This window comes from Spermophilus citellus (genome assembly GCF_964194105.1).
Source record: "Spermophilus citellus genome assembly, chromosome: 8".
Classification (NCBI taxonomy): domain Eukaryota; kingdom Metazoa; phylum Chordata; class Mammalia; order Rodentia; family Sciuridae; genus Spermophilus; species Spermophilus citellus.
Genome location: NC_138189.1, coordinates 5,338,827 through 5,365,631, shown reverse-complemented (window position 1 = coordinate 5,365,631; position 26,805 = coordinate 5,338,827). Strand labels below are relative to the sequence as shown.

General features: G+C 53.0%; 1 protein-coding gene across 2 annotated transcripts in view; it reads left to right on the top strand.

Moving 5' to 3' along the window:
* STK32B (serine/threonine kinase 32B) overlaps positions 1 to 26,805 on the top strand; it is a gene marked incomplete at its 3' end in the record, with an annotated part of 280,673 nt that overhangs the window by 82,832 nt on the left and 171,036 nt on the right. For both annotated transcript variants that reach the window (XM_081304828.1, XM_081304827.1), the window contains exon 3: positions 13,623 to 13,774. In XM_081304828.1, coding sequence (XP_081160954.1) covers positions 13,623 to 13,774 — 152 coding nt within the window. The remainder of the gene's footprint in view (positions 1 to 13,622; positions 13,775 to 26,805) is intronic.

Sequence of the window (26,805 nt, the reverse complement as noted above, 5' to 3'; positions counted from 1 at the left end):
GCAGTTCTGTGTGTGATTCAATAAATACCCATGAAGCCAAGGTGCTCAGTAATGTTATTCAGATCTTCCATGGCCTTGCTGGGACAAAGAATAAGAAATTAATTTTGTTGTCAAAACACTTATCAGAAAGAAAACTATACCCAGATGATTCTGGGGATCTAACTGTTTATCAGTTTTTGAGATAGTCATGTGCAATTTCCAGTTATGAGGGCAGAGTTGGTCTTCTTGCTTTAAGTCTGTCAAAATTTGGTTCTTTACTTTGAGATGTAAAACATTGTTGGAAGCATACACATTGATGATTGTTATGTCCTCATGAAGGACTGATTCTATTATCACTATGAAATAAGAAGAAGAAGAAGAAGGAGGAGGAGGAGGAGGAGGAGGAGGAGGAAGAGGAGGAGGAGGAGGAGGAGGAGGAGGAGGAGGAGATAATTTCTATGTGCTTATACTCTTTATTTTGAAGCATATTTGTTCTAAGGTTAATATTGCCATTCTAATCTACTTACACTTGCTGTTCACATGTCATTGTTTTGCCTTTATTTTCACTTTTTTCTTTATATGTAACATAAATATTTTGAAGACAACATGTAGTTAGGTCTTTCTTTTAAAAAGTTTCATCTGAAAAGCTCTGCCTTTTAATTAAATTGTTTAGTTAATTCACAGTTAGTGTTATGATTAGTATAGTTTACTTTAGGTTTGTCATAGTTTTATTTGTTTTCTTGTTACTCCTCTATTTTTTGTCCTTCTGCTTCTCCTTTCTTTCTTTGTGTGTGTGTGTGTGTGTGTGTGTGTGTGAGAGAGAGAGAGAGAGAGAGAGAGAGAGAGAGAGAGAGAGAGAGATTTGATTTAATTGAATATTTGGAGCCCCTTTCAATTTTTTTTTAAAGAGAGAGGAGAGGGAGAGAGAGGGAGAGAGAGAGATAGAGAGAGAGAGAGAGAATTTTTTAATATTTATTTTTTAGTTTTCGGTGGACACAACATCCCTGTTTGTATGTGGTGCTGAGGATCGAACCCGGGCTGCATGCATGCCAGGCGAGTGCGCTTGAGCCACATCCCTTTCAGTTTTTCAATTTTTCTATTAATTGTATGACTATTCTTCTCCTTATTATATTTTTGAAATACTGCTCTAGAAATTATAATAAGCATCCACAATTTATTTCACAGTCTGCTAAAGTCACACTTTACATAACATGTAATCTTAACTATAGGGCTCATTACCACCCTGTCAGCTTCTATACTACAGTTGTCAAATGCATAACATCTTCTTAATTTTAAAATATCCAATAGAATGCTAGAGTGTTTGGCTCTGAAATGCGTGTGTATAACTAGAGCCAGATAATACAAATGCCCTTATGTATAAAGTTAGAAAGAAAGCCGTCCTCGAGATTCACGCATTGCTTTATGAAGGCTCGCGTCCCACCTGGTATCATCTCCATTCAGGCTGAAGAATTTTCTGTAGTTTGTTAGGGGTGCAGTGCTCCTATTAACTCATTTTCTTATTTCATCTTATTTGGAATGTATTTATTTTACCTTCTTTCTTAAAGAATATTTGTGCTGGATAAACATTTTTGGGTCGACAGGATTTTATTTTCTTTGGTTTACTTTAGAGATCTTGTACCATGTCGCCATCCTCCATGATTCTCATGAGAAGCCACTGAATTCTAGGTCAATATTATTGGGATATACTCTGCTTCTTTTGTCTCTAGCCTTTAAAAAATTTCCTTTTAAAGTTTTTTTTTTTTCTTTCCACTTTTGGAGTTTAACTATGACGTGACTAGATGGGATTTCTTGGTTTTTAAAGAGAGCTCCCCTTTGCTGGGACTTCCCGTGATTTCATGGATCTCGGCCATCTTGACCTTTACACATGAAGCATTTTCATTTACCTGCTGCCATGCTCGTTATGCTAATTACAGCATCGTCAGGGTCATTTTAAGCTACACTTCCATTGATTGTGGCCACATTTTCCTAGTTCTTTGTACATCAAATATTTTGGGGTTGCGTCCTGGACATGGTGAATGTTAAGTTGTAGAAACTTTGGATTGTATTCCTTTTAAAACATATATTTTTAACAAACAGCTATTGGTCAGACTGACACTGCCCACTCTGGCCTCTTGTGGGCCTACTTCTCTTTTCTCCTGGCTGATTCCTTTCAATCTATTTCCAGAATGTGATCTTAGGGGTCAGCAAGCACTGGGCTGAGTTTATGAACCAGATTTGAGGCCATTCTTCTCTGAATTTCTCAGAAGAATTTTAGCCCAGAAATCTTAGGAGGTTTCTCTGTCATCTCACGGACAGTGGCTGCACTTAAATACCAAGCAACAAAACATTTTAAAATCCTACTGGACTTGAGATTTTGTGGACTTGAGGAAGCTTGAAGCAGCCCCTCTAATCTCCAGCAGAGTTGGTGTCCCCTAGAAGCACATCAGCACTCAAGGCAGGGATGGTTTGGGTCCTGTACACTTGTACCTCTTCATGACATTCTGCCAAATCTGTTTCATGGCTGTGTGATTTTTAAATTGGCTACAGCCTGCAGTCAGCTCATGAAAAACTGGTCCACCTTTTCTGTCCCCATCTGTGATGCTGGTTGGCTACTGGCCTGGCTCTCGGAACCTAGTCTAGATATAAAATATCTCAACCCTATGGTCATAATTGATCTTTTGAAACATCCAAGCTTTCTGAGGGTCTGTTTTATGTCACCCTTTGGTTTAGCGATAGCTTGATGACACGTGAATTTGTATGTAACCTACACAAATAAATACCCAGTATTTAGGATGAGCTTGGCTTCCTTTAAAGAAACAGGAAAAAAAGCTTTGTTCCGATCAAAATCCAAATAGTTTCTGCTTTTCCTGAGGGAGGCAGCTGAAGTCCACATGGCTATTATTAAACTAGAATGCAGGTGGGCTGGCGTCACTGGCGTCAGACGAAGAAAACCATCCTCCTAAGAGTGAATGCATGTTTGGGTTTTCTCTCTGCCTCTGGCCGCCCTGATATCCAGCATTTATTAAGAGTTTTCAAGAGAGACGTTCCATTGTGAAGGATGACAATGGCCCTGGTTATCAGCAGGAGCACATGTGAACTTGCAGAAATCTCATTTTACTCTGGAGATGTGAGAAGTCGCCTCCCATGTGGCACCCGAGGACCCAGCCTCAGGCAGGCTGCTGTGCCTAGCAAGAATGTCCTGGTGGCTGCTGTAACCTTTCTGTGACCGCATCCTGGGGTCGCTGTGACACAGCTGGTCAATTTCTCTACGTCCATTTGGGAATCGGGCTGATTCTGATCATAGGAGTGAGGGCACCTGGGAAGCAGATGCACCTCGTGAGATGGAGAGGACGGGGGTGGGGGGCCACGGTGCACCACGGGCTCCTGCCTGCTCTGGACTCCCATCCCCTCTCACCATGAGAGCGTCTGTTCCTTTGAAGAACTCTTCCCCTGCTCTCTGTGGGTCCATCACTGTGCGAGCTCACAGACTGGGGGTTCAGGTCCGAGCTGGGCAGCCCTCTTGTTCTAGGCTCCTGGTGAGGAAGCACCTGGCAGTGGTGGGGGCCGCAGCTTGAGCCAGGACACAGGATTTCTGTGTCCCCTCAGACACCTACAGGGCTGGGTCCTCTCTCAGGGTCCCCTAGGCCCTCCAGGGCACTTCCCCCGATGACCTCAGGACCTCCCATGAAGCCCCACCACCTCCTAAGTTCCCAATGCCACCACCCGGGGACCAAGCCTCTATACATGGACCTTTGAGGGTCACCATCCATATTCAAACCTTGGCACACACAGCCACCCACCAAGCAGAATGTTTACGTATACACACGTACGTGTGCTCTATCGTGGGTCCACCAGCCTGCTGGGCAGTGTGCGTGTACGCTCAGACTCGTTGGTATACCTACAGCCTATCATGTACGGGATCCACACAACACTCGTACAGTACAGAATAGAAATGGGTACGTAGAAATGGGTGAAGAACCCAGTGACTAGTACACAGCCGGTGAGATCTGGTTGAACGGCTTTGCCTCTCCATCAGAGCCCAGAGGGGATCTCTCACACCTGCTGCTTGCGTCCTCCCTCCGGTCCAGCCCTCTCTCTCGGCCCTCTGTGGGCTGAGCCAGCAGAAGAGAGCCAGGGTAAAGTGACCCACTGGGTACTCCCTCAGACACCAACAGGGCTGGGTCCTTGCCCAGGGAAGGCAGAGGGCACCCCGGGAGCACTCTGGGCAGCTTGCTTCAGAGGAGTCTTGCTTGATTGGCAAGTGGACCATCTGCTTAAAGAGCTACAGATTTGAAGCAGAATAAAGGCAAAGTTGATTAAAATCCATGGACTACCTGGAGGCCGTCTGCTCGTTAAGAGCCAAAAATGACTTGGAGTTCTGTGAGAATAGCTCTTAGTGTCTCTCAAAGGAAGATGCTGGACAAACGTGAGCAGGAGCTGCAGAGATGACGCTCCCAGACTCCACACGCCTTCTCCCTGCCTTCGTGACCAGTCCACCACCAGCGTGTGATCCGTGGTCGCAATCCACACCGCCAGGTGTGCGCAGCTGCCTGCGGATTCACAGTGAGAAAAACACCTGAGTAACAGCAGGCTGATGGACTTAGTGCCCAGACTGCAACAAGTCTGTGTAGCAGCTAAGCAAAGACTAGATTTCACATATGTGTTAGTCAGTTTGAATGTCCAGGGAAAAAATTGGCTTATCAAAGTTTTTGTTCACTGTTTAAAAATATTCTTTTAGGATCTTTTTTGTCTTTTAAGTTTCTGGGTCTCCAAGTTAATGGGGACACAGCGAATGCCCAGCAGGAGCTTGGGTTGGACAGTGAATGCTTATGGGCAGCTGCTCTGACCTGGCATTATTCTAGGTTCCTGTGTTGGTGTGGGGACAGGCTCACCAGGGTCCCTGATGCCACGGAGCTAACAGCTTGGAGACAGCCTCACCTCACTGAGAAGAGACCTTTAAGCTGAAACTGCACTGGTAAGAAGAGATCGCCAGGTGAAGACGGGGCAGAGTGGGGCAGAGAAAAGGCCAGCAGACGCAAAGGCCCTGAGGCAGGAGCAGAGTTAGCCTTAGGTGGGAGGTACAGTGCCTGGCGCTGTGTCCACCACTGTGTCCACCACAAGCAGGGTTCAGAATAAGCAGTCGCTCTTTTCAAGAAATTGCAAGAGTTAACTAACTCATTTAACGAGCTTTGGCTCCAGAGTGTAGTCCGACTATGAGACTCCAGACTTAGAGCCTTGGGTTGGCTGTTATCATGACGTGAGAATCATTCCTGGAATCCTGAAAGATGGTGTTTTTATGTGAAGCCTTCATTGTTCTGTAGACATCTTCATGAAGGATGGAACCCATTTCTTTAAATGAAATAACTATTCATTTTGTACTAAGTAGATGTGCTTGGCCTGAGGGCTGCTTCGGAGGGCTTCGCTGGCTCCTGGGGTGACTGCACTGAGAGCTAGTGTCCCAGGAAGTGCAGGCTCATGTGGCTGCAGAGCCGGGCCAGAGCTTGCTGACCATCTGGCAGACGGCTCAGTGACATCTGAGGGGGTGCAGCAGGGCTGCCCCAGGCCTTCACATCCCCAGGGCGCTCTGGCTTCCCGGCCTCCCTCAGGGTGAAGCCAAAGGCACTAAGGTGGGGGGGGGGCAGGTCCCAGGCCTCGTCCTCCCACTTGGCATTTCCTGACACTGTGCCTCCAGGATGACCCAGAAGAGGGCCAGTGGGCGTGTGATCAGCATGGTACTTGGTCAGGAAGCACCCCTCTCCCGTAGAATTGTCCCCAGGCTCTCCTCCGCCTGCAGAGAGCGCTGCCCAGCCCAGCCCAGGCCTCCAGGATGCCTGTGTGTCACTGCCTCCATCCTCCGCGGCCTTTACAGATCCACCTTGGAACCCAGCAGCTCCCCGAGCCCTCAGGACAGCACCGACACCCGCGGGGTGCAGACAGGTGGCCCCGGCTCTGGGAGACCCAGGAGAGACGGGAGACTCCCCAGAGGCCGCACTCCTGGGTGTAGACAGTCACCTTCTCCCTGCGTCCTCAAGGGTCATCCCTCTGTGTCTGTGTCCTGATCTCCTCTTCTTCTCAGGACTCCAGTCGGATGGGATGGGCCACCCTGGTGACCTCATTTTGCTGACCTCTTCAGAGGTCCTCTGTCCATGTGGTCACATTTGGAGGCTCTGGGGGTTAAGATTTCAGCCATGGATTTGGGGGAATATAGTTTAACCCATAGCACGAGCTTTTCCATGCTTTTGTTAGCGCTGTGTACTCGGACACAACAGTGGGGTTCAGGCTGACACCCTCAAATTTCATGGAGTATGATTTGCTCCATTTCAGTCCATTACAGCCCCTGGATACCTCCTCTTTCCCTCCCCTCCTCCCTCTTCTGCTCCTCTTTCTCTAATGGTCTTTATTTTATTTATTTATTCGTTTTTAAATTAGTGATTTGTAGACAAACATACAGGGGGACTTCCTCGTGGTGACTTCATGTAGGTACCTTGCATAATTTGATGCATTTCCTTCTGCAGTTGCTCCCTCTCCCCTCCCCCTCCCTTCCCTCCCCTCCCCAGTCCCTTGCCTCTCCCCTCCCTCCCTCGCCCCTCCTTCCCCTCTCCCCTCACTCCTCTCTCCCATCCCTCCCTTTCCCGTCCCTCCAGTCTCTCCCCTCTCCTGTCCCTCCCCTCTCCCCTCCCTCCCTCTCCCCTCTCTCCCCTCTCCCCTCCCTCCCTCTCCCCTCCCTCCAGTCTCTCCCCTCTCCTGTCCCTCCCCTCTCCCCTCCCTCCCTCTCCCCTCTCTCCCCTCTCCCCTCCCTCCCTTTCCCCTCCCTCCCTTTCCCCTCCCTCCCATCTCCCCTCCCTCCCTTTCCCCTCCCTTCCATCTCCCCTCCCTCCCATCTCCCCTCCCTCCCTTTCCCCTCCCTTCCATCTCCCCTCCCTCCCATCTCCCCTCCCTCCCTTTCCCCTCCCTCCCATCTCCCCTCCCTCCTCTCTCCCCTCCACCCATCTCCCCTCCCTCCCATCTCCCCTCCCTCCTCTCTCCCCTCCCTCCCTCTCCCCTCCTCCCCTCTCCCCTCCCTCCCTCTCCCCTCCACCCATCTCCCCTCCTTCCCCTCTCCCCTCCCTCCCCTCTCCCATCCCTCCCCTCTCCCCTCCCTCCCCTCCCTCTCCTCTCCCCTCCCTCCCTCCCCTCCCTCCCCTCTCCCCTCCCTCCCTCTCCCCTCCCTCCCCTCTCCCCTCCCTCCCCTCTCCCTCCACCTCCCTCCTCTGCTACATGGATCTCCCTTCTGTTTTCATAGGTTGCACCCCCTGCTCTTCTTCCTTCTCTCTTGCTTCTCATAGGAGAAAACTTTCTGGGCCTGGCTTATCTCGCTTAGCAGGATGCCCTCCAGTTCCATCCGTTCACCAGCAAATTTCATGACTTCCTTCTTAACTGTGGCCGAGTGACACTCCCCTGGTCTGTGTCCCTGTCTTCTGTATTCACCCATCTCTTGATGGCAGCTGGTTCTGTAGCTTGGCTGTTGTAACTGCTACTATAAACACCAACATGGCCGCGTCACTAGACTACACCGACTTTAGTTCTTTTGGATAAATCATGAGGAGTGGGATAGCGGGTCCTATGGCACTAACATGTGAAGCATGTCAGTCAAGGCAATCTGCCACCTGTCCCTCGCTTGTCTTTGTCACCTCATCTCTGAGATGTTGTCATGCAACAAGGGCCGGGAGGGCTGTTTCTTGGTGCCACTCACAGACAAGGGCCAGGAGGCTGTTTCTCACTGCCACCGGGAGGCCTGCTGACTCTGACACAGTGGGTCACACTGTGGGCCATGCTCCACAGGGGGACCTTTCCCGGGGTGCCTTCTCCTTTGCACAATGACGGGAGACAGTGTTTTTAGTCAGAGACCAATCCATGTGAGCTCCTGTGCTCTCCCAGCACCAGAGGCCCTGGAGGGTCCCCAGGCCCCAGGCTCCCACCTTGGCTGGCTGGTTCCAGATGTAGCAGCCAGAGTCTCAGAGAAGCAGAAGGGGGGTGTGTAATAGAGGGACATGTTTACGGACCTGATGGGCACATTTTCAGGGCTGGCCAACCTGGAGTCTGGAGGGTAGACTTTCTCTTCTTGGCAGTGACATCTGAGTGGGTCCAGCAGGGGCTTCCCCAGGGCCTTCACATCCACAGGGCACCCCCGGCCTCCCAGCCTCCCTCACAGCGAGGGCAAAGGCACTGAGGTACAGAGGCCCGGTGGAGAACTGGCTGCGGCTCAGGTCTGAGGGCTGCCTACTCCTCCTGCAGGGCTCCATCGTCCTTGGGAGGCCAGCCTTCCTTCTCTTCAGGCCTTCAGTGAATTAGATGAGGCCCACCCACAGGGCAGGGGGCCACCTGATTTCCTCCAAGTGCACCAATTTAAGTGTCACTCACATCCCCAGACTCCCTCACGGACACAGCCGCAGTCATGTTTGACCACATATCTGGCACGTGATCCAGTCGACTGCCGTAAAATCAAGAATCACACCAGACCACCCTCGGGTGGACAGGTTGCCCCGGGTCTGCACCGTGCTCTGTACTTTCGCCTTCGGGACGCTTGCAGAGGAGGGTCCTGAGTGCAGCGCAGGAAGGGGCTTGTGGGGGTCCCTGGAGACCTCCTGACTGGCTCAGGTCAGCACTGCTCCAAGCCCCACTGTGCAGACGCAGAAGCTGAGAATGCTACTGGCAGGAGCTGGCATGTGCCCTGGCAGGGCCCAGGTCTCTGTCCTTCTGCGGGTCACACCTCCTCCCCACATGCCCCCCTCCTGAGGCCGGCCCATGACAACCCGACCAGAGCAGCCCCAAGATCCTCCATACCATGTGCCCCCAGCACTGATCTGCCCGAGTGCTCAGATGACCTCAGGACCGAGGCCAGCGCTGGGTGATCGTCTGTCCCCTGGAGCCAACTGGGGTTAGAGTCCTGAGCAGGAGCCAGTCAAGGACTTTCTGGAAAATTCCCTCAAGGCAGTCCTCCAGGCTGGCTGCGCTGCCCCGGGGCGTGCTGAGGATGCGATTCCAGGACACTCAAGTTTCGGGAGAGCCGTGGAGTTGCCCCGTCAGCATGCTGAATGCTGAATCCCAGGTCGGGATGCCCAGCCCCGGGTGCTGGCCCCTGAGGGCTCCTGACCTCCACCAGCCACTCTCCACCCACCCCAAATTTCTGATGCTCAGTGTGTTTGACACAGGCTTTTCTCAGGGCAAGCGGAGACCACATTAGCTAAAGTTTATTTATTTGTCCAGACACTGTAATTAGTGATGATAGCATCAGGCCTAATTGGATTAGGCTAATGGAGAATGTTAATTGGTGCTTGCCTTTTGGCAACAAGATGGCTTTGGCCAAACTCCTTGTTCTCGCCTCATTAACTGCCATTTCCTTTGGAGGGGCAGCCCTGCGTCCACTTGGGACCTGGTCTTCGGCTTTGACATCGAGGTTCCCAGGACCTGGGCAGAGCCGGCTGCCCTCTCCGTCACCTGGCCGAAGCTCCAAGGCCAAGAGCAGCTCCTGCTTCAGCAGATGCCCTGGGTGGACAGTCACCAGGGACCAGGGCTGGGAGCACGTGAGGCCAGGGCTGCAGGTGGGGTCCCGACATCAACCTGCCACCCCTCCACCGTGCCCCTGGCTGCTCCCCGCGTGGGCCACACGCTTGGCCACACCCATGCACTGTGTCCCCTGGAGGCCTGGGAGGTCATCTTGCAGACCCCCTCTGGGGTGGGGAGAGAGAGGCCTGCAGAGAGCGCGGCTGTGCCGACTGTCACGTAACCCAGCTCTGTACCTCTCGGTCCTGGAGGCCAGAGTCCACCGTGGAGGTGTGGCCGGGGGAGCCTGTGCCCTGCCTCTACCCTGCCTTCCCGTGGCCCCCCAGATGTTGACCTGCCCTGTAGACACGTGGCTGCAGCCGTGGCCTCCTCCCCACTTCTCTGCTCTTCTAGGGAGCCTGTCACCTGATGTGGCCCAGCCTAACCCAGGGCGACCTCCTCGTCAGACCCTTCATTATGTCGGAGAAGACCCCATCTAGGTCCAGGGCTCCCCGAGTCTGTGCAGGCGGTCCAGGACAGACCGGCGATGTAACAACCAAGTTTAGTTCCCAGTCTGGAGGGTGGACAGTGGGGAGCAGGCTGGCACTGGTTGGGTTCTGCGAGGCCCCTCCAGGTCCAGACTGCTGGCTTCCTGCTGCGTTCTCATGTGAACAAGAGCTTCCCACAGAAGCCCACAGAAGCTCTGATGAGCTGACTGACGCTCAGAGAGGGTGGGTGACTTGCCTGGTGTCACACAGTAGAGATGGAATCTACACCCTGGTCCGAGGGCCCAGAACCTGACCCTTCTCCATGCCTCTGTCTTCTGGACACCACTTGTCTCCCAGGCACTAGGCTTTGGGCTCATTGCCCAGCCTGGCCGGCCCAGGAGGAAGCAAGACAGGATTTGTGAACAGCCCCACTGAGGGTCGGCCAGAGGAGCAGGAGCTGGCCAGCTGCCCAAGGCCAGCCTTCTTAGCCGTGCTCCTGAGAAACAGCTTCCCAAGATGCCCTCCAGGGGCAGATCCAAGGCCTCAGTCTACCCAGGAGGGGTCCAGGCCTACGATTGACAGGTCCTAGCCACCCCCGTGCTCAGAGGCCAAGACCCTCGGTGGACTCCTCTTCCTGGACCTGCAGATCCACACTTCCGCCTCCCCACCCCCCAACCCTGGTCAGCAGCCTTAATCTCCCCTGGTGTGGGAGAGTCCACCCTCCACGCCCTGTCCTAACCGTGGGCTCTTGGTCCAAAGATGGCTCTCCAACCTACTTCTGAAGAGTCTCCTCCAATTCTTAAGCAACCTTGAGCTGAGGTGAGGGCCCCACCGCCCTCCTGAGGGCCTTGGTGACCACTGAGTATCACCAGTGTCCCCTGAGGGCCTTGGTGACCACTGAGTGTCTCCAGTGTCCCCTGCACACCACTGACTCTGAATGCAGCCTCCCTCTACAGCTTGGCGAGCCTCTGAGCATCAGCTGAGCTCCTCTTCTGAGATCGCCAGGGAGAACAGGGGTGCAGGGGTGAGAAGTCCAGTTTGGCAGTTCCACCACCTCTGCCTTCAGACGCGGGCTGGATCTGGACTTCCGCTCCATTCCCGGGAACCTTCTTCTCCCTGCATTTTGTATTTTCAAGTTCTCTAGAAATGGGAGCCCCAGGAGGTTCAGCCTCATGCCACTTGGTTGACTGCCTGGAGGTCCCGTGACACCTGTCGGTGAACACGTCTAGCTGCAGTTGACGTCCCTCGTCCTCCGTGTACTGCCAGCCCCCACTCCTTGGCCTCCTCCAGTTTTGCCCAGTGGGCAGCGTGGGTGTTGCTCCTTCAGCTCCCCCCAGGCAGAGACTGAGGCTCGGGGGACCAGAGCTGGAGCTGCACTCGGGGCCTTTCCCAGCCATCCTCCTCTTCCACGAGTAAACTACAGCACATCTGAGCTGGGAGGGGCTCACTTTCCAACAGAAGAGCAACCCAGTGCCCGGAGGAAGCCCGGGCTCCTAGCCAGGTGCCCACTGTCTTATTGCTAGTGTCCCTCCACCTGCCTTGTTCTCTAGGGGGTGGTGGACGGAGGGCAGCTGGGGAGCCGGACAGCTGGGTTTGAGTCTGGAGCCTTTGTGCCTCCCTTTCCTTTGTCCACAGAGACAGCAGTGGAACTGCCCTGGGCTGAATAGCGTCCCACAGTCATGTCCTCCTGGAACCTCGGATTGTGGCCTTATTTGGAAGCCTAGGGATCCTGCATATCTATGATCCTGCGTATCGATGCTTCTGAGATGGAACTAATCCTATGTATATTATTTATTCTATGGTTTTAAATTATAAACTTTTCTAAGTACGTTATTTTACTGTCACATCCTTCTTGTGATGACCTGATTGTTCAATGCCTGCATGATGGGATGGATGGAGATGTAGGCACCGTGAGGTAGCCGTAGGCTGCCATGTAAGGGTCACCTGGACACAACACTGCAGTAGTGCACCCATCAATCGATCACCAAGAGGGACACTAAGTGACTATGGGAAAGAGCATATACAGCATGGATACCCTGGTCAAAGGGATGATGACATCCTGGGAGATGGAGAAGAGGTTTATCTATCTGAGAAAATGCGTGGCATGTTATGAGAAAATGTCAAGGAGAGACTTCTCAGTGGAGTCTTACTTGTTAGAAAGCCACCATGGCACTGAGGTGAAATGTCATCACACTACTTAGAATGCAACTTAGGTTTTATGAGTAATTTATCTCTGGAACTTTCCATTTAATATTTTCAGACTACAGTTGACTAAAGGTGGCTGAGGTCAAGGAAAGAGAAGAGTAAGGTATAGATGTAATTGCTCAAGGTAGGCCATACTGGATTAAGTGGGCGCACACCCACTGTAGCTGGTGTCCTTACAAGATGTTTGGGAACAGAGGCAGACGCACATGGGAGGAGGCCCAGCAAAGAGAGAGGCAGAGCTTGAAGCACTCCAGCTGCAAACCAGAGAGAGCCAGGGATAGTGGCGAGTGCTAGGTGAGGCCAGGGAATCCTCCCCATGAGCACCGGGCTGCCCTCACCTTGACCCTGGGCTTCTGGATTCCAAAGGGAAAGACAATACATCCCTGCCATTCAGGCTGCCTGGCTTGTGGGTATGTTAGAGCCGCTGAGGAAGGAAACAGCTGCTTCCCCGGGCTTCTGGGGACATCTGACCCCACCATCTTGGTCACTCTCGTCCATGCACGCCAGCCCTGCGCATGTTGCAAATCAAAAAGCTCACGGGGTCTCCCTGGGCTCCTGCCCTCCTTGATACCATCCCTTTGTCTAGAGGACTCCCCTGGCCCCACCCTCTTCCCTTCTTCCACATTCACCCTCTACACTGATTCCTGGGGAAGCCACCTCTGCCCTTGGTTTAGGGAGTCACTCAAAGTCAGAGGCCATGGGTCTGAGCCCAGCACAGTGTGCAGTGGCTTGTTGGGCCTGGTGGGTCGACGCCTGCTCACCGCGGGCTGTGCCTCCTCCTGTGGATGAGGAGGGAGGCTTTATCCCTGTGGTTCTCGGGGGGCTTACAGGGGGAACAGAGGTGACAGCACCCGGCCTGCAGTGATGGTGCACCAGGTGGGTGATCCCAGGGAGCAGGGAGGGCAGAGAGAGGGGGCTGTGAGGGGAGTCTGTCCCAGACACGGGACAGTGCCAACAGCAGCTCAGGCTTGTCCCAGCCACCCTGCAGGGGAGCTGGGGTGTTGGTACTCCCATCCCATCAGCCACGGACTGAATACTCCACTTCCCTGGCTTTGCTGGTCTGTCTCATGGGCTGCAAATGGAACCTCTGCCCGCAAAAGACAGTCCATAGGCGGAGAAGTGCAGGGCTGGGGTGTGGAAGTTGGGCAGGTGGGCGACATGTGGGGAGGGCACAGATAGGGCTGCGGGCAGTGGCCCTCCCTCTGGCCTCCTCTGGGGCTGTGAGCTGCTCCCTCTATCTCTTGACCCCAAGGCCGCCTCCCCAGCACCTAGACAGGGGCATGAACCTAGGGTTCCAACTGCCCTTGGGGACTGGGTGCAGTTTGCTGGAGCTGCTCTGCCAGCGGACTTGATCCCAGGGCGGAAACGCAGCGGCTCCTGGTTTTCCTTAAACGTGGGCCTGAACGCTCTCCTTTGCCCATTGCCCAGGTGTGTATCGTGCAGAAGCGAGACACGAAGAAGATGTACGCCATGAAGTACATGAACAAGCAGAAGTGCATCGAGAGGGACGAGGTGCGCAACGTCTTCCGCGAGCTGCAGGTCATGCAGGGGCTGGAGCACCCGTTCCTGGTCAACCTGTGGTGAGTGGCGCCCGCTGCGCCCCGGGCACCTCCTCCCCAGCTACAGAGAAAGGAAAGAGATGTCTGGCGCAGGCATTCTCAAGTGTCTGTGCTCTCCCTTTCTGATGAAATCCTGGGATTCGCTTGGTCAGTCATATTCTTTCCTGATGCATGAGAGCTGAACGCAGATGGAGAAGAGGTTTGTCTGAGAAAACGTGTGGCAGGTCATAAGGGAACGTCAAGGAGAGACTTCTCAGTGGAGTCCGACTTGTTAGAAAGCCACCATAGCACTGAGGGCAGGAAGGACCACTGAGCCCCCATCCCACTCCATGCATCGTGGCCGCCCGGCATGGACATCTGAGCTCCAGGTCCTGAATCTTGTCTATCTATCTATCTTGTCCCTGGTCATTATCTCCACTTTAAATTTGCATCCTAGAAACCCCACCCTGCAGGTGGGTCCTTGCCTCGAGGCCTTTGCATGTGGCCTCTCCTCCTGAGACAGTCACATCCTGGTCTCCTCCTGGGCCCCAGCCAACTCCTGGGTTGCAGTTAGGAAGCCCCAGGCCCTCTGTGACCCAGAGGCTGGGCACAGCCGAGGTTTCTGCCTTGCTCAGTGTTGACCCAGCGGTCTTTGCTGGCGTGCGCCCACCTTATTGGATGGCTGATCTGTTCTAAGATATGCTCGCCCTGGAAGATATGTTTCCGGGTGCTCTGGCTCCAGGAGTCCCTGTGGGGGGCATTGGCCAAGGCTTCCTGAGCGGGATTTGGTGGCGGAGCCAAGATGGCTGCTCCAGGAGGCCAGTGCTCTTCACTGCACTGACCTTGTGGGCAACAAGGAGACCCTGATGGGGACGTCTACGATGTTGATTGCTGTCTGTTCCTAGAAGCACTTTGAGCCGTGGGTAGTAGGAGAAGAGGAAGGACCCCAGGTTGCTGTGTCTGAGGACCTGGAGGCAGGCATGGCACATGCCCAGACTCGGGCATCTCCATGGGGAAAACCCAGCCTCGCTGTGGCCCAGAGGGGTCCACATGATAACCGAAGGGTCATCCTGGCTCTAGGCAGTGAGCCGACACTCAGTCATGTGGGGGAAATGACTTTGATTGCTGGACAAGAGAATTTTTTAAAAACACATTTCTTATCAGAAAAGCAGTATACATTTGTTGCAAAATACAGAAGATTAAACACATAAGAAAGTATAAGAAAAGTATGAGAAAGTAACAGCTGCCCAGAATCCCACCATATGGCCTTCTTCAGCGACTGCCAGTTGTTTCCAGATCATTCTCAGAGAAGTGTTCATCCCTGGCCCTGATCATTGCTACAACCCCCAACCTGCCTTTCAGCAGATTGCATTTGGGGCTTGATATTCTTTTCTTATTCCTTTTCTTGTAGTTTTCATATCAATGGTGGGTGTCTGTGTAAGCGGTAGGTGTGAGAAACATGAATAGTAATTTTGTATTTAACTCTTTCAAATTGATGGTCTGGCAGAAGCACTAGCTTATCATTGACACTTTTTACAGTATGTGTTTTTAAAGGCTGTGTAATATTCCACTGTAGAGAAGAATGATGAGCTGCCTGATCTTTATCCTCTCCCATGGGTAACTAAGGCAGCTTCTGGTGGTTTTGCCAGTGTAGGCTCTGCTTAGATGACTGTCTGGAGCCCAGCCTTTAGGAGAGATTGCTTAGGGTCCCAGGGACTGGGATGCACACTCGAGCTTGTAGGACACGTGCTAAATGAGATACTACATAGATACTACACACCGACACAGGGCTTTCCAACAAGACAGTGCTGGACAGATAAGAAATTTCTCTGTAAATGTTGGTCTCTGGTGGCACTGAGCTCCCATCATTAGAAGGAAGGACTGAATCCATGGTTGACTTGGGAGTCACCTCTGAACTCTGGGCCTCAGCGTCTTCCCTTGCTAATGGACACACTGAGACCCTGCTCACTGCAAGGACTGTTTTGAGAATTACCAAAAGAAAAGCTGTGAAAGTGTATGTTTTGTAAATGAAAATGTTGCCCATTGAAAGAGGCCATAAATGTGTGTGTGTGTGTATGTATGTGTATGTATATGTGTGTGTATGTGTGTGTATGTGTGTATATGTGTGGATGTGGATGTGTATGTGGGTATGCGTGTGTATGTGTGTATGTGTGTATATGTGTATGTGTGTATATGTGTGTGTATGTGTGTGTATGTATTTGTGTATGTGTATGTGTGTGTATGTATGTGTTTGTGTATGTGTATGTGTGTATGTGTGTGTATGTATGTATGTGTGTGTGTATGTATTTGTGTATGTGTGTGTATGTATGTGTGTGTATGTGTATGTATTTGTGTATGTGTGTGTATGTGTGTGTATGTATGTGTGTGCATGTGTATGTGTGTATGTGTGTGTGTATGTATGTGTATGTGTGTATATGTGTATGTGTATGTGTGTATGTATGTGTGTGTATGTGTATGTGTGTGTATGTGTGTATGTGTGTGTGTATGTATGTGTGTGTATGTGTGTGTATGTGTGTATATGTGTATGTGTGTGTATGTATGTGTGTGTGTATGTGTGTGTGTATGTATTTGTGCATGTGTGTATGTGTGTGTATGTGTGTGTATTTGTGTATGTGTGTGTATGTATGTGTGTGTATGTGTATGTATTTGTGTATGTGTGTGTATGTGTGTGTGTATGTATGTGTGTGCATGTGTATGTGTGTATGTGTGTGTGTATGTATGTGTATGTGTGTGTATGTGTGTATGTGTGTGTATGTGTGTATATGTGTATGTGTGTGTATGTATGTGTGTGTGTGTATGTGTGTGTGTATGTATTTGTGTATGTGTGTATGTATGTGTATGTGTGTGTATTTGTGTATGTGTGTGTATATGTGTATGTGTGTGTATGTGTGTGTGTATGTATGTGTGTGTGTGTATATGTGTATGTGTGTGTGTATGTGTGTGTGTGTGTGTATGTGTGTATGTGTGTATGTGTGTGTGTGTATGTATTTGTGTATGTGTGTATGTGTGTGTATGTGTGTATGTGTGTGTGTATGTATGTGTGTGTGTGTATGTGTGTGTATGTGTGTATATGTGTATGTGTGTGTATGTATGTGTGTGCATGTGTACTTGTGTATGTGTGTGTATATGTGTATGTGTGTGTGTATGTGTGTGTATGTGTGTATGTGTGTGTATATGTGTATGTGTGTGTGTATGTGTGTGTATGTGTGTGTATATGTGTATGTGTGTGTGTATGTATGTGTGTATGTGTGTGTATGTATGTGTGTGTATGTATTTGTGTATGTGTGTGTATGTGTGTATGTGTGTATGTATGTGTGTGTATGTGTATGTGTGTGTATGTGTGTGTGTGTGTGTGTGTGTGTGTGTGTGTGTATTGGGTGACAGATAGATATATGATACAGACGTGGTAGACAGATGAGAGATAGGCAGACAGCTGATAGATCAGGCAGATGGATGATGGGACAGACAGTAAGTCAACAGCTCATGGTAGGCGCCCAGGCAGGCGGACGATGACCTATCAAGTCCCCATCAACAGGAAGAGAGTCCTGGTCGGCTGGTCAGCACTGAGTTGATTGATTGGATTGCAGGGACAGGAACTCAGCTTACCTTACCGAAGCTCACAGGACTTTCTTGGCTCCCATAACTAAGCCTGGACTCGCGCTGACCTGGCCTTCCTGCTGTCCCCTGCATTTGTTAGTTTGGTGTTCAGAGCCAGGGCTGACGTTGGCCCCAGTCGTGGCTGTGCAGCCCCCGCAGAGCCCGAGGCCATGATGGCCTGGGTGGTCAGGGCCCATTCCTGTGAAGGAGGGCGGGAGGGTGGCCCCGAGTGTTGTGAGCAGACGGTGAGGGAAGGGGGTCCCCAGAGGGAAGGCAGAGAACAAGCAGAGCCTGTGCCGGCCACTGGCGGGGTCCCCGCTCCGCCTGCCGTGCCCTGCCCGTTTCCGGCTGCGCAGCGGCCCTCGGCAGCTGTCACTGCCTGCGTTGGCTGGAGTGCTGCCAGGCTCAGGTCCCACCTGCCCTGCTGTCTTCATCTCAGGGGAAGAGACCCCAGCCTTTGCTGGAACCTGGATGTGGCCTGGGCTCCCTCAATGCCCCCAGTGGCCTCCGGCACTTCCTGTGATCCTGCCCCGACCAATCCCAGTTGCAGATGCCCATGAGCCACAGCACTCACAGGGGAGGACATGGGACTCGAACCTGGGTCGCTTCACCCTGGCCTCCTCACCCTGCGCCTGCTCGCCTCCCACAGGCCTCCTGCCTGCACAGACCCCAGGCTGCAGGCTTCTGTTGCAGCCTCTCTTGCCCCTGCTGAGGGGACGTGGTGGGAATTGCTCTCTGGGTTCGTGGGGACACCAGTGCTTTATGTTAATTACCCGTCAGCTCCTGAGCGCATTGCCCGAGGGTGAACTACTGCGGCCCGAGCCCAGCCTCCCGTCCTTCTATCCGGCTGACAGGCTCCAGAGCGGGCATAGGCGAAGGTCCGGCATCGATTAGTTTCCATCAGTTTTGCTCTGAAGAGAGTGGTTGGTGCTCCCGAGCCTCGGTAGCCCAGGCTGAGCTGTCCGGGGCTGTATTTCCCCGTCCAGAGCGGAGCTGTCTTGCTCTCCTGTGCTTAAGACAATCACAGCCAAGGAGAAAGGAAAGAGGAGGCCCAAAGCGTGGGGGCACCATGTGCGGGGGGCGCTGGTGGCTGGGAGGGGGACAAGCCTGGGGAAGGGACAAGCATCTGACCTCCCCGTCCTCTCGCCAGCTGTGAGGCAGCTGTCGACCAGAGTGTGTCCCCCACATTCACATATCAGGTGACTGTGTCTGCAGAGGGGCCTCTGGGAGGTCATTCTGCCTGGATGTGGTCATCAGGGGGCTAATCTGGTTAGGACTGTGGCCTCCGAGAGGAAACAGAGACATCTCATTGAGGACGCAGCAGGAAGGTTGTCCTCCTTGAGCCAGAGTGAGGGCCCCTCCGGGACCTGACCACACTGGCTCCTGACCTCGAGTTCCAGCCTCCAGCTGGGTGAGCTGCCCGTCTAGGCAGGTGGGGCTGATGAACAGAGGCCTCGAGGGCCAGCAGCCTCCCTCCCGTGTTTCCTTATTTGTAAAACAGAAATGAAAGATGGCATTGCCCTAGTGTTGTTCCTCGGACCTGACCCTCCCCTAGGTCCTGGGCAGCGTGCCCCCCGGGGGCCTCTGCTGTGATGAGCACAGGGCCCTCAAGTCCTCGGTGAGAGGACCATTCTTCTCCCACTCTCCTCCAGCATTGGGGGGAGGCCTGGCCAGCCTGGGAGGACGCATCTTGAGATCTGTCATGAATGGTATTCATGCACGTCTTCAGGCCGAGTGATGGAGTCGTCTCCACCCACCTGGCTGGGGGTTTACTGCACACATCCAAATGGTTCCTTTGAAATTGGGTGAGGGAGGCACCTGCCACCAGTCACGGTCAGCACAACTGTGAGAGTGGACACAGGCAGGACAGGATAAGAACAGGTGTTCCAAGTCAGTCAGACGGCTCTCACAGCAACTGCATGTTTCTAGAACCTTCTTGAAGTGGTGATGGAATAAGTCAATATACAGATGTCTTCCTACCACTCTGAGCCAAGAAAGAACCACTTAAATCAGTGGCCAGACCTTACTCTTGAGATCTTCAGTTTAGATGAAGTGTGCTCAGAATTTCAGGGCAGAGCTGTTCTAGCTGGAGCAGGCGGGGCCTGGGGCAGGACAGGGGACCTTTGACAAAGGATACCACATGGCCTTCATCAGCAACTGCCAGTTGTTAACACATCACTTCTGGAGAATTCACCCTTGGCCCTGGTCATGGCTACAGCCCCCAAACTGCCTTTTAGCCTCTGGCCGGTTCATCACCAGTCTGCCCTGAGTGGAGCACATCTTAGCTGAGTGCCAACTCAGTCCACCGCTTCTCTCATAAAACTGCAGGGGCTCCCCAAAGCCCCCAGGACCGATGTCCTTCTGTGGCTTGGCCCCTGCGACTAAGCCAGCCTGTTTTCTAACACCTGCCCTTGCTGCTGCCATCTGGGTCTTCATGCCAGCCATGATGATGACCTGTGACTCTCCAAACCTCTGCCCTTGCTGTCCCTTCTTCCCAGCTCACGTCCCCTGCTGGTCATTGTGTCCACCGGGAGAACTCTGCACTTCTCCTGACCGTGCACATCCTTGAAGCAGGCACTCATTACGCTCCTGATGGGACCAGGCACATCCTACCTTCTAAGGTCCAGGATGAAGAGGGTCAGCGCAGCCACTGCCCTCTGGAGTGTGTAGTTTGCAGTCCAGGTGTCTTCCTCCTCCAGTCCTCCCGGGACTTGCCACCCAGCCTGAGCCCAGCTTTCTCCTGCGTTCCTCCATTTCCCCCATAAGCAGTGAGCCCCTTGGGCAGGGGACCGTGCCTGGCTCATCCCTGGCTGAGAGGCATGTGACATCAAGCAGATCTTGTTTGCTGCTGTTGTGGGCCTGCAGGGTGCCCTGCTGTGAGGATGCCAGTGTTCACCATCTCATAGAGCTTGCAGGTGGGAGAAGACGGTGTCACACAGACAGCCACCCTGGCCTCAGGAGTGACTATGCTTTGGTGGCCTGGGGACATACCCGCCATACCCTGGAGATCTACTGTCCTGTGCATCTGGCGACAAGTAGAGGAGAGAGCTAGTGCATTCTTCCCCATTCCTCATCAGTTCCCGCACCCACTGTGACATCCTCATCGCCATGGTAACCTCCAGCACCAAAGGGAAGAGTTAGGCTGACTTGTCCAGGGGTTCTTGTCACCTGGGGCTGTGCAGCCTGTGCCGCAGCACTGGTGGCTTCAGCTCACACTTGGAAGATGTCAGGTTTCCGCATTTTCTTGACAGTGGCACAGGGTAGTTATCCGAGGAGGGCAGGCAGGTGGGGGCTATGACTGTGAGCCACAGGCTGCACCCTGACACTCGGAGGGCCAGCGCAGGCTGTGCAAAAGCTGTGGAAGGAGCCAGACGTCACACTGTGCACAAGCAGAGCCCCGGGAGTGAGCAGCTGGGCCTAGGGAGCTGGCCAGGGTGTGTCGGGAGATTCCTAATAGTAGGGGACCCAGCGATCCATCACGGAGGTCATGGGATTCATCCATGGTCCTGTGAAGAGCCAGGACTGTCCCCAGGATATGTCCTGCGTACAAGGCAGCACCTTCTGTGCCTCCTCCTCCTCCGGCTCCTCCTCCTCCTCACGCCCTCTCGCCTTCCCAGGGGTTGTTCTGTCAATGGAGTCCTCCTTGGTCCATGGGAGTGTCAAATGCATCTCATACTTATTCAATATAGTAGTGACAGCGCCATTTATTGATCACCCCTGGTCCAATTCTCTTTCCATATTATATCTCAATCCCAAGACCCACCTTGAAAAGGCAGATGTTATTATCTCTAGTTTACACTCAGAAAAAGTGAGCACTAGGGGCTCACATTACTTACACGAGATTACAGAGCTCCTGAAAGGCAGTGCTGGGATTAGAAGCAATGGTGGGCTGGTAATGCCCAGCTCCCCTGGGGAGAAGGACGGGGGATCATCAGAGCATGTCAGGCTCTGAGGTACAGCATTTGTCATTATGCAAGCTGCAAAGGCTCCACTGTGGTCTATTTCAATCTTGTGCCATGATGTCGACCGGCTTCAACACTCCTGAGAATTCAGCAGTTGATTCTTGAGAGCCTGGGTGATGAGCCGGACCCTGCTCTGGGGGTCCCAAATCCAACAGCAAAGCCTGAGTGCCCTGTAGACCCAGCTTCTGTGAGTCAGGCTCAGGGTGAGGCTGCAAAATATCAAAACAAGTTCCTCCCTCCCTCCAGGAACAGGATGCTTTCCCACACGCAAGAGGGGAGCGTGGTGACTGTGGACTTGATGGAGCAGCCAGTGTGGAAGATGGTCCTCCCTCTTCCTAGGTGCATATCCTTGGAAGCCTCAGTTTCCTCACCCATATATGATGCCTCCCTCGCTCCTTGCTTTGTGAGGTTCAAATCTGTTGAGATCCGGGGGATGAAAGCCTTATGGAAATTAAGGTTTGCTAGAGGGATGTACTCTATTAGTGTTCCTCCTGAGGAAACCCTGATGTTAATAATGACCTACAAATTCTCTGACAATTTGTGTGCATGAAATTGCTAGTGGGAGGTCATCGCCAGTGGGACGTGCAGATGAGACCCGAGGTTGTTCAGTGACCAAGCAGTTTTCCGTGAAGCCCATGTCCCAAAGAGCCACCAAAATTGCATTAGAATGTAATGCATTTTAATGAGGGGTGTCACTCAATGAGACACCGTGAGGCCCTGGGTCTCTGGGGTTTGCAGCTCACAAGGCAGCCCCACACCCAGGCCCGCCTCCTCCCACAGGTCCCTCTGCCTAGGGTGGTTTTCTCTAGACACCTGCAAGGCGACCCCTTTACTTTTTTCAGATCCTCTGTGTGAGGTCCTCTCTTATCTGCATGTTGCCCACATTTTCATCACTGTGTCCCCAGCACTCGTAACCATGCCTGGCACTAGTAGTTGCTCAGGAAGCACTTGTCGGATGAGAGAATTGCTGTGCCCAGGACACAGGACTCGCACCAAGCAGGCAGGACGGGGTGGGGTCGGCTCTCAGGGAAGCAGCTCTGCTGTCAAGGCTGCAGATGCTGCTTCTCCTGGGAGAGCAATTTGAGGCAGGTAGTAAGTGAGAGAGTCCACCACGTTCAAGATCCTACGGCCAAAGTGGTATTTTCTCGGAAAGCCCATCACCAGGGACCATTGTAAGGCATTTTTCATGCTATTGAATCCCCGGGGAGACTCCTGCTGTGTCCATCCCCAGGGGGCAACGTCATATGGTTGCACAGCATGGTGGCCTGGTCCTCAGGGCCCTGCAAGATCAAAGTCACACCGTGACTTACATGATCAGAGACTTTGCCACTTTTATCAAAGTCTTTCTACCTGGTCAAGTGGACACGCATGGCTGCCCATCAGCTAGCACGCTCCACACTACATCCCCAAACTTATCCATCCTGTGAGTGAAACCTTGGGCATTCCCACTAACCCCCCACCACCGGGGCTCCTCTTCCGCCAGCCCAAGGTAACCGCCATTCTGCTCTCTGCTCTATGTGTCTGACCTTTAGGGCCACCTATGTTAGTCCATTTCCTGTGGTGATACAAAAATTGTAAGGCTAGATAATTTATAAAGATCGGAAGTTATTTGACTCGTGGCTCTGGATCCCAGGAAGTCCAAGAGCCTGGGCAGCACCTGGTGAGGGCCTCCTGGGTGGGACAGAGCACGCCGCTGTCTGGGCCCTTCCTGTCTCCTTATAGAGCCACTGATGTCACTGAGGGGCCCACCCATGACCTCATCTAGCCCCAGATCCCTCCCAGAGGCCCCACCTCCAAATGCCACGTGTGCATGTGGAGATTAAGCTTTCACACATGAATATGGACCACACATTCCAACCACAGGGGCACCTAAGTGGAAGGGCCAGGCCCCAGCCTTCTGATCCCCCATCTTCCTACTCTCAGCTCCCAAAGTGAACCCTGCTCCCCTATCCCCTCCCTCTGTGGCTGCCTCTGGGGAAGACAACCCCACCCACTGCTCTTGGTCCTCAGCCATCCTCCCCGACAGCCCAGCTGCCATGTTGCATTGGATGTTTGTACCTGACCTGAGGTTGGGACATCAGCCGAGAAGGTTGGAAGGAACAGGAGCCACCCGTTCCCCAGGGGGCTGTGTGACCCTTGAGGGCAGGGACTCTGCTCTTGACCTCGTCCTTAGCTCTGCACGATGACAAGTCGCCCTGGAGTTCCTGTTCGGGTGGGGCCAGAGCAATGGGATGGCGAGCTTAAATGCTTCTGGAGTCAGGAATTCCTCTCGGTTTCCAGTTTTAATTGATGGGTCCATGACTCATAACAGAAGCATATTTTCATTCTGATGAGCAGGGCACACGCCTTTGATTTGCCAAGATGTTCTGCAGGCTAGTCTGTGGCTGCTCACTCACCCTGAAGTGGGGAAATGGGCATTCAGTAGACATGCTCCCATCTCCTTCATGCCTGCTGCCCTGCCACAGCCCTGCCCTTCCTGAGTGCCCACAGCCTGCCACCGAGGCCTATTCATGCCAGTGAAAGTTGTGGAAATGTTGCTGCAGAGAGATTGCCTGCTTTCCAACGGGCGAGCGAGCCTGTGATGCCCCAGGACGTCTGTAGAGGGACACTGGAAGGCCCGACTGCCCGGGGTCTCTCCCAGCCTCAAGTGCAGCTGTTTGTACTTGAGAACCACCCACACTGTATGGACTTGGCATTTTCTTACCAAGTCGCGTTTTTATTTATATGAGCTGGGTTTGGAAAACGTGGTATTTCCCCATAAACAAAAAACTAGCTTCTATTGCCCTAAATTGAAGCCAATCCTAAAAATACACACCAAGAAACTGACGTGACGCCATTAAAAGCTAACCACTTACCAAACCTGCCACCATTCTGAGCCCGGGACCTGGTCCTTCCTTATCTACCATGGAGACTGACAAGGAATAGGGACGTGGAAGGACAGTGTCACACCGAGCCTTGCCCTCCACAGGAACAGGAGTACAACGGAGCGAGTGGCTTTTTGCTCTGCATCCGATGCCACACCCAAGGCCCCCAGGTCACCTCGCTGGTGGCGTGGCTGGGATACAGGCCACAGCCCCAGTGACACTGCTGCTGAAGCCCACCGAGTGCCGGCTGCCACCCTCCTTCTCCTCCTCCTCTCTTCCGTGCCTCCTTCTTTTTTTCTGTTTTTTGTTCCCCCCAATGGTTTTATTCCAAAACAAACTTAAAGCTACTACTGCAAATCTTAAAAAAATTCAAGGCAAAATATGTTGCTAAGCAAGAAAACAGAAGGAGGAAGGAATCGATGTAGGGATTGAAAGTGCAGCTGAGGAAACACCCAAGCCCTGGTCAGCCCAGCTCCACCCCTGGGTACCCACAGCAGCGCCCTGGGTCATGTGGCTGAGACTGGAAGGAAGGGTGGCAGCCGTGCAGAATGGTCCCCGGCTTTCCTTCCAAATGTCTTCAGAAGCAGGAGGTGTCCAGCCTGCTAGGATCTCAGTTGGTCCCTTCCCATGAGCAAGTGGACCTGAGAAATGGTCTTCACCTTCATGTTGTTGGGTCCAAGAGCCGTGCACACCTGCAGGCTCGACTCAGATGTAGGCAGGTGGTGCAGGAGGGAGGCGGCAGTGCGGGTGGCTGGGGCTGCTCAGCTGTGCTGCCGTCTGCAGGGTGGCCTCCTCGCCTTTTTGTTTCCCAAAGGGGCTCTTTTTAATCACTGGAGTTGACTTTGAACTTTGTCCAGGCCTTTTAAAGAATCATCAAGATTCTCTGTGGCCACCTTCCCACCAGCTGATTTGCTGAGGCTTTGGGAGGAGAGAAGGCAGTTGATTCTGACAGCGTTTTCAGAAGATCACTCACTGGCCTTAGTGGGCCAGAGCTTTCTGAGTGAGTGTTCTTGGCGGGGCCTGGAAGACAGAAGTGAGCTGCCGCGCCTCACTGTCTGGGGAGCCACCTGCTTTGAGGGGTGACAGGTGGAGACGGACCTCGAAACCCAGCACCTGCAGCCACAGGAAGGGTCCAACTGAGGTCCTGGCAGGCTGGACACCTCCTGCTTCTAAGATGCTCAGATGTTTGTTTTCCTTGACTGTGAAATACTGTAATTATATTATAAATTTGTCCACCGGGCACTGTCCTGCCTGGGATAAATCCCACGTGGTTCTGTTTCATCAGGGAACCTGTGCCATTGTCATTTTCAGCAAATGACCATGACAATGGTGACAATATCTGAAATTCATGCATTCTTTCTGTGTGTTGGTTTCTCCTCCATGTGCTGGATGTGACGGCTCCTGTCACCCTCAGCACCCAGTGAGGGCCTGGAGCCCGACAGCAGGTGAACCTCAGAGTCAGCTCTTATTAGCAAGGGCCCCCTGTGTCTGCACCCCTGGGTATTAGCTTAGCTTGTAAATCCCGCCACGTCAGCCAACACTCCAGATCCAGCGGGGTTTGGAAACCTACTGTGAAGCTGCACCTCGGGGTTGGTACCCCTGGGTGAGCAGCCTGAAGAATGCCTCTCTGGCCACCCACCTCCCACCAGCTGATTTGCTGAGGCTTTGGGAGGAGAGAAGGCAGTTGATTCTGACAGCGTTTTCAGAAGATCACTCACTGGCCTTAGTGGGCCAGAGCTTTCTGAGTGAGTGTTCTTGGCGGGACCTGGAAGACAGAAGTGAGCTGCCACGCCTCACTGTCTGGGGAGCCACCTGCTTTGAGGAGTGACAGGTGGAGACGGACCTGGCAGCCCAGCACCTGCAGCCACGTGCTGCTCGTTCAAACCTGACCGTGTGTGTGTGTGTGTGTGTGTGTGTGTGTGTGTGCACGCATATGGGCGGGGGTGGGGGGAAAATACCACACACCCTGTCCCAAGAGGCAGCCAAGGGGAGGCAGGCAGCCCAGGTGGAGGGGCGAGGAGCATGACGTGCAGGAGCTTGGCCTCCATACTGTGCACAGCCCTGTGTCCTCACCCAGGGTTCAGGTGGCTCTGTTGTTTAGGAGCCCCAGGGCAGACCTTAGTGTCAGGCTGGCGTAGTCCCGTGTTCATGCAGAGGTGGTCGCTGCCCTCTTTCCCTCCTGATGATGCACTTCTGCAGGAGGCACATTGAGGGAAAATCACTCTAACCCTGTGATGCTCCCATTTTGTCCACTAAGGTCCTTACTGGGAGGAATAAGGGTTCTGAGGAGCTGGAGCCTGGAGCAGGTTTTGCATCTGGATGTCAATCTCCAGGGAGTCCTGGACTTACCGACATCCTTTAGAAAGCAGATGAGTGGTGTAGGCCCCCTTCTCAACCACAAGTCCAGCTAAGGGCAGGCGCGGGACCGATTCTCACTGTAATCTAGGCTGGAAGGTGGCTATTTGTACAGAAGCAACCTAAGGAAGGCAGGTGTGTGCACCGAGGCTGGCACGACGCAGGAAGACTAATAAGGTGTAGACAGAAGAGGGACCTCAGGGACCTGTTTTAATGAATATATTAAGGGCTGTCATTAGCATATCCTTGTTGCTATGTGAACCCACTGGTGCCT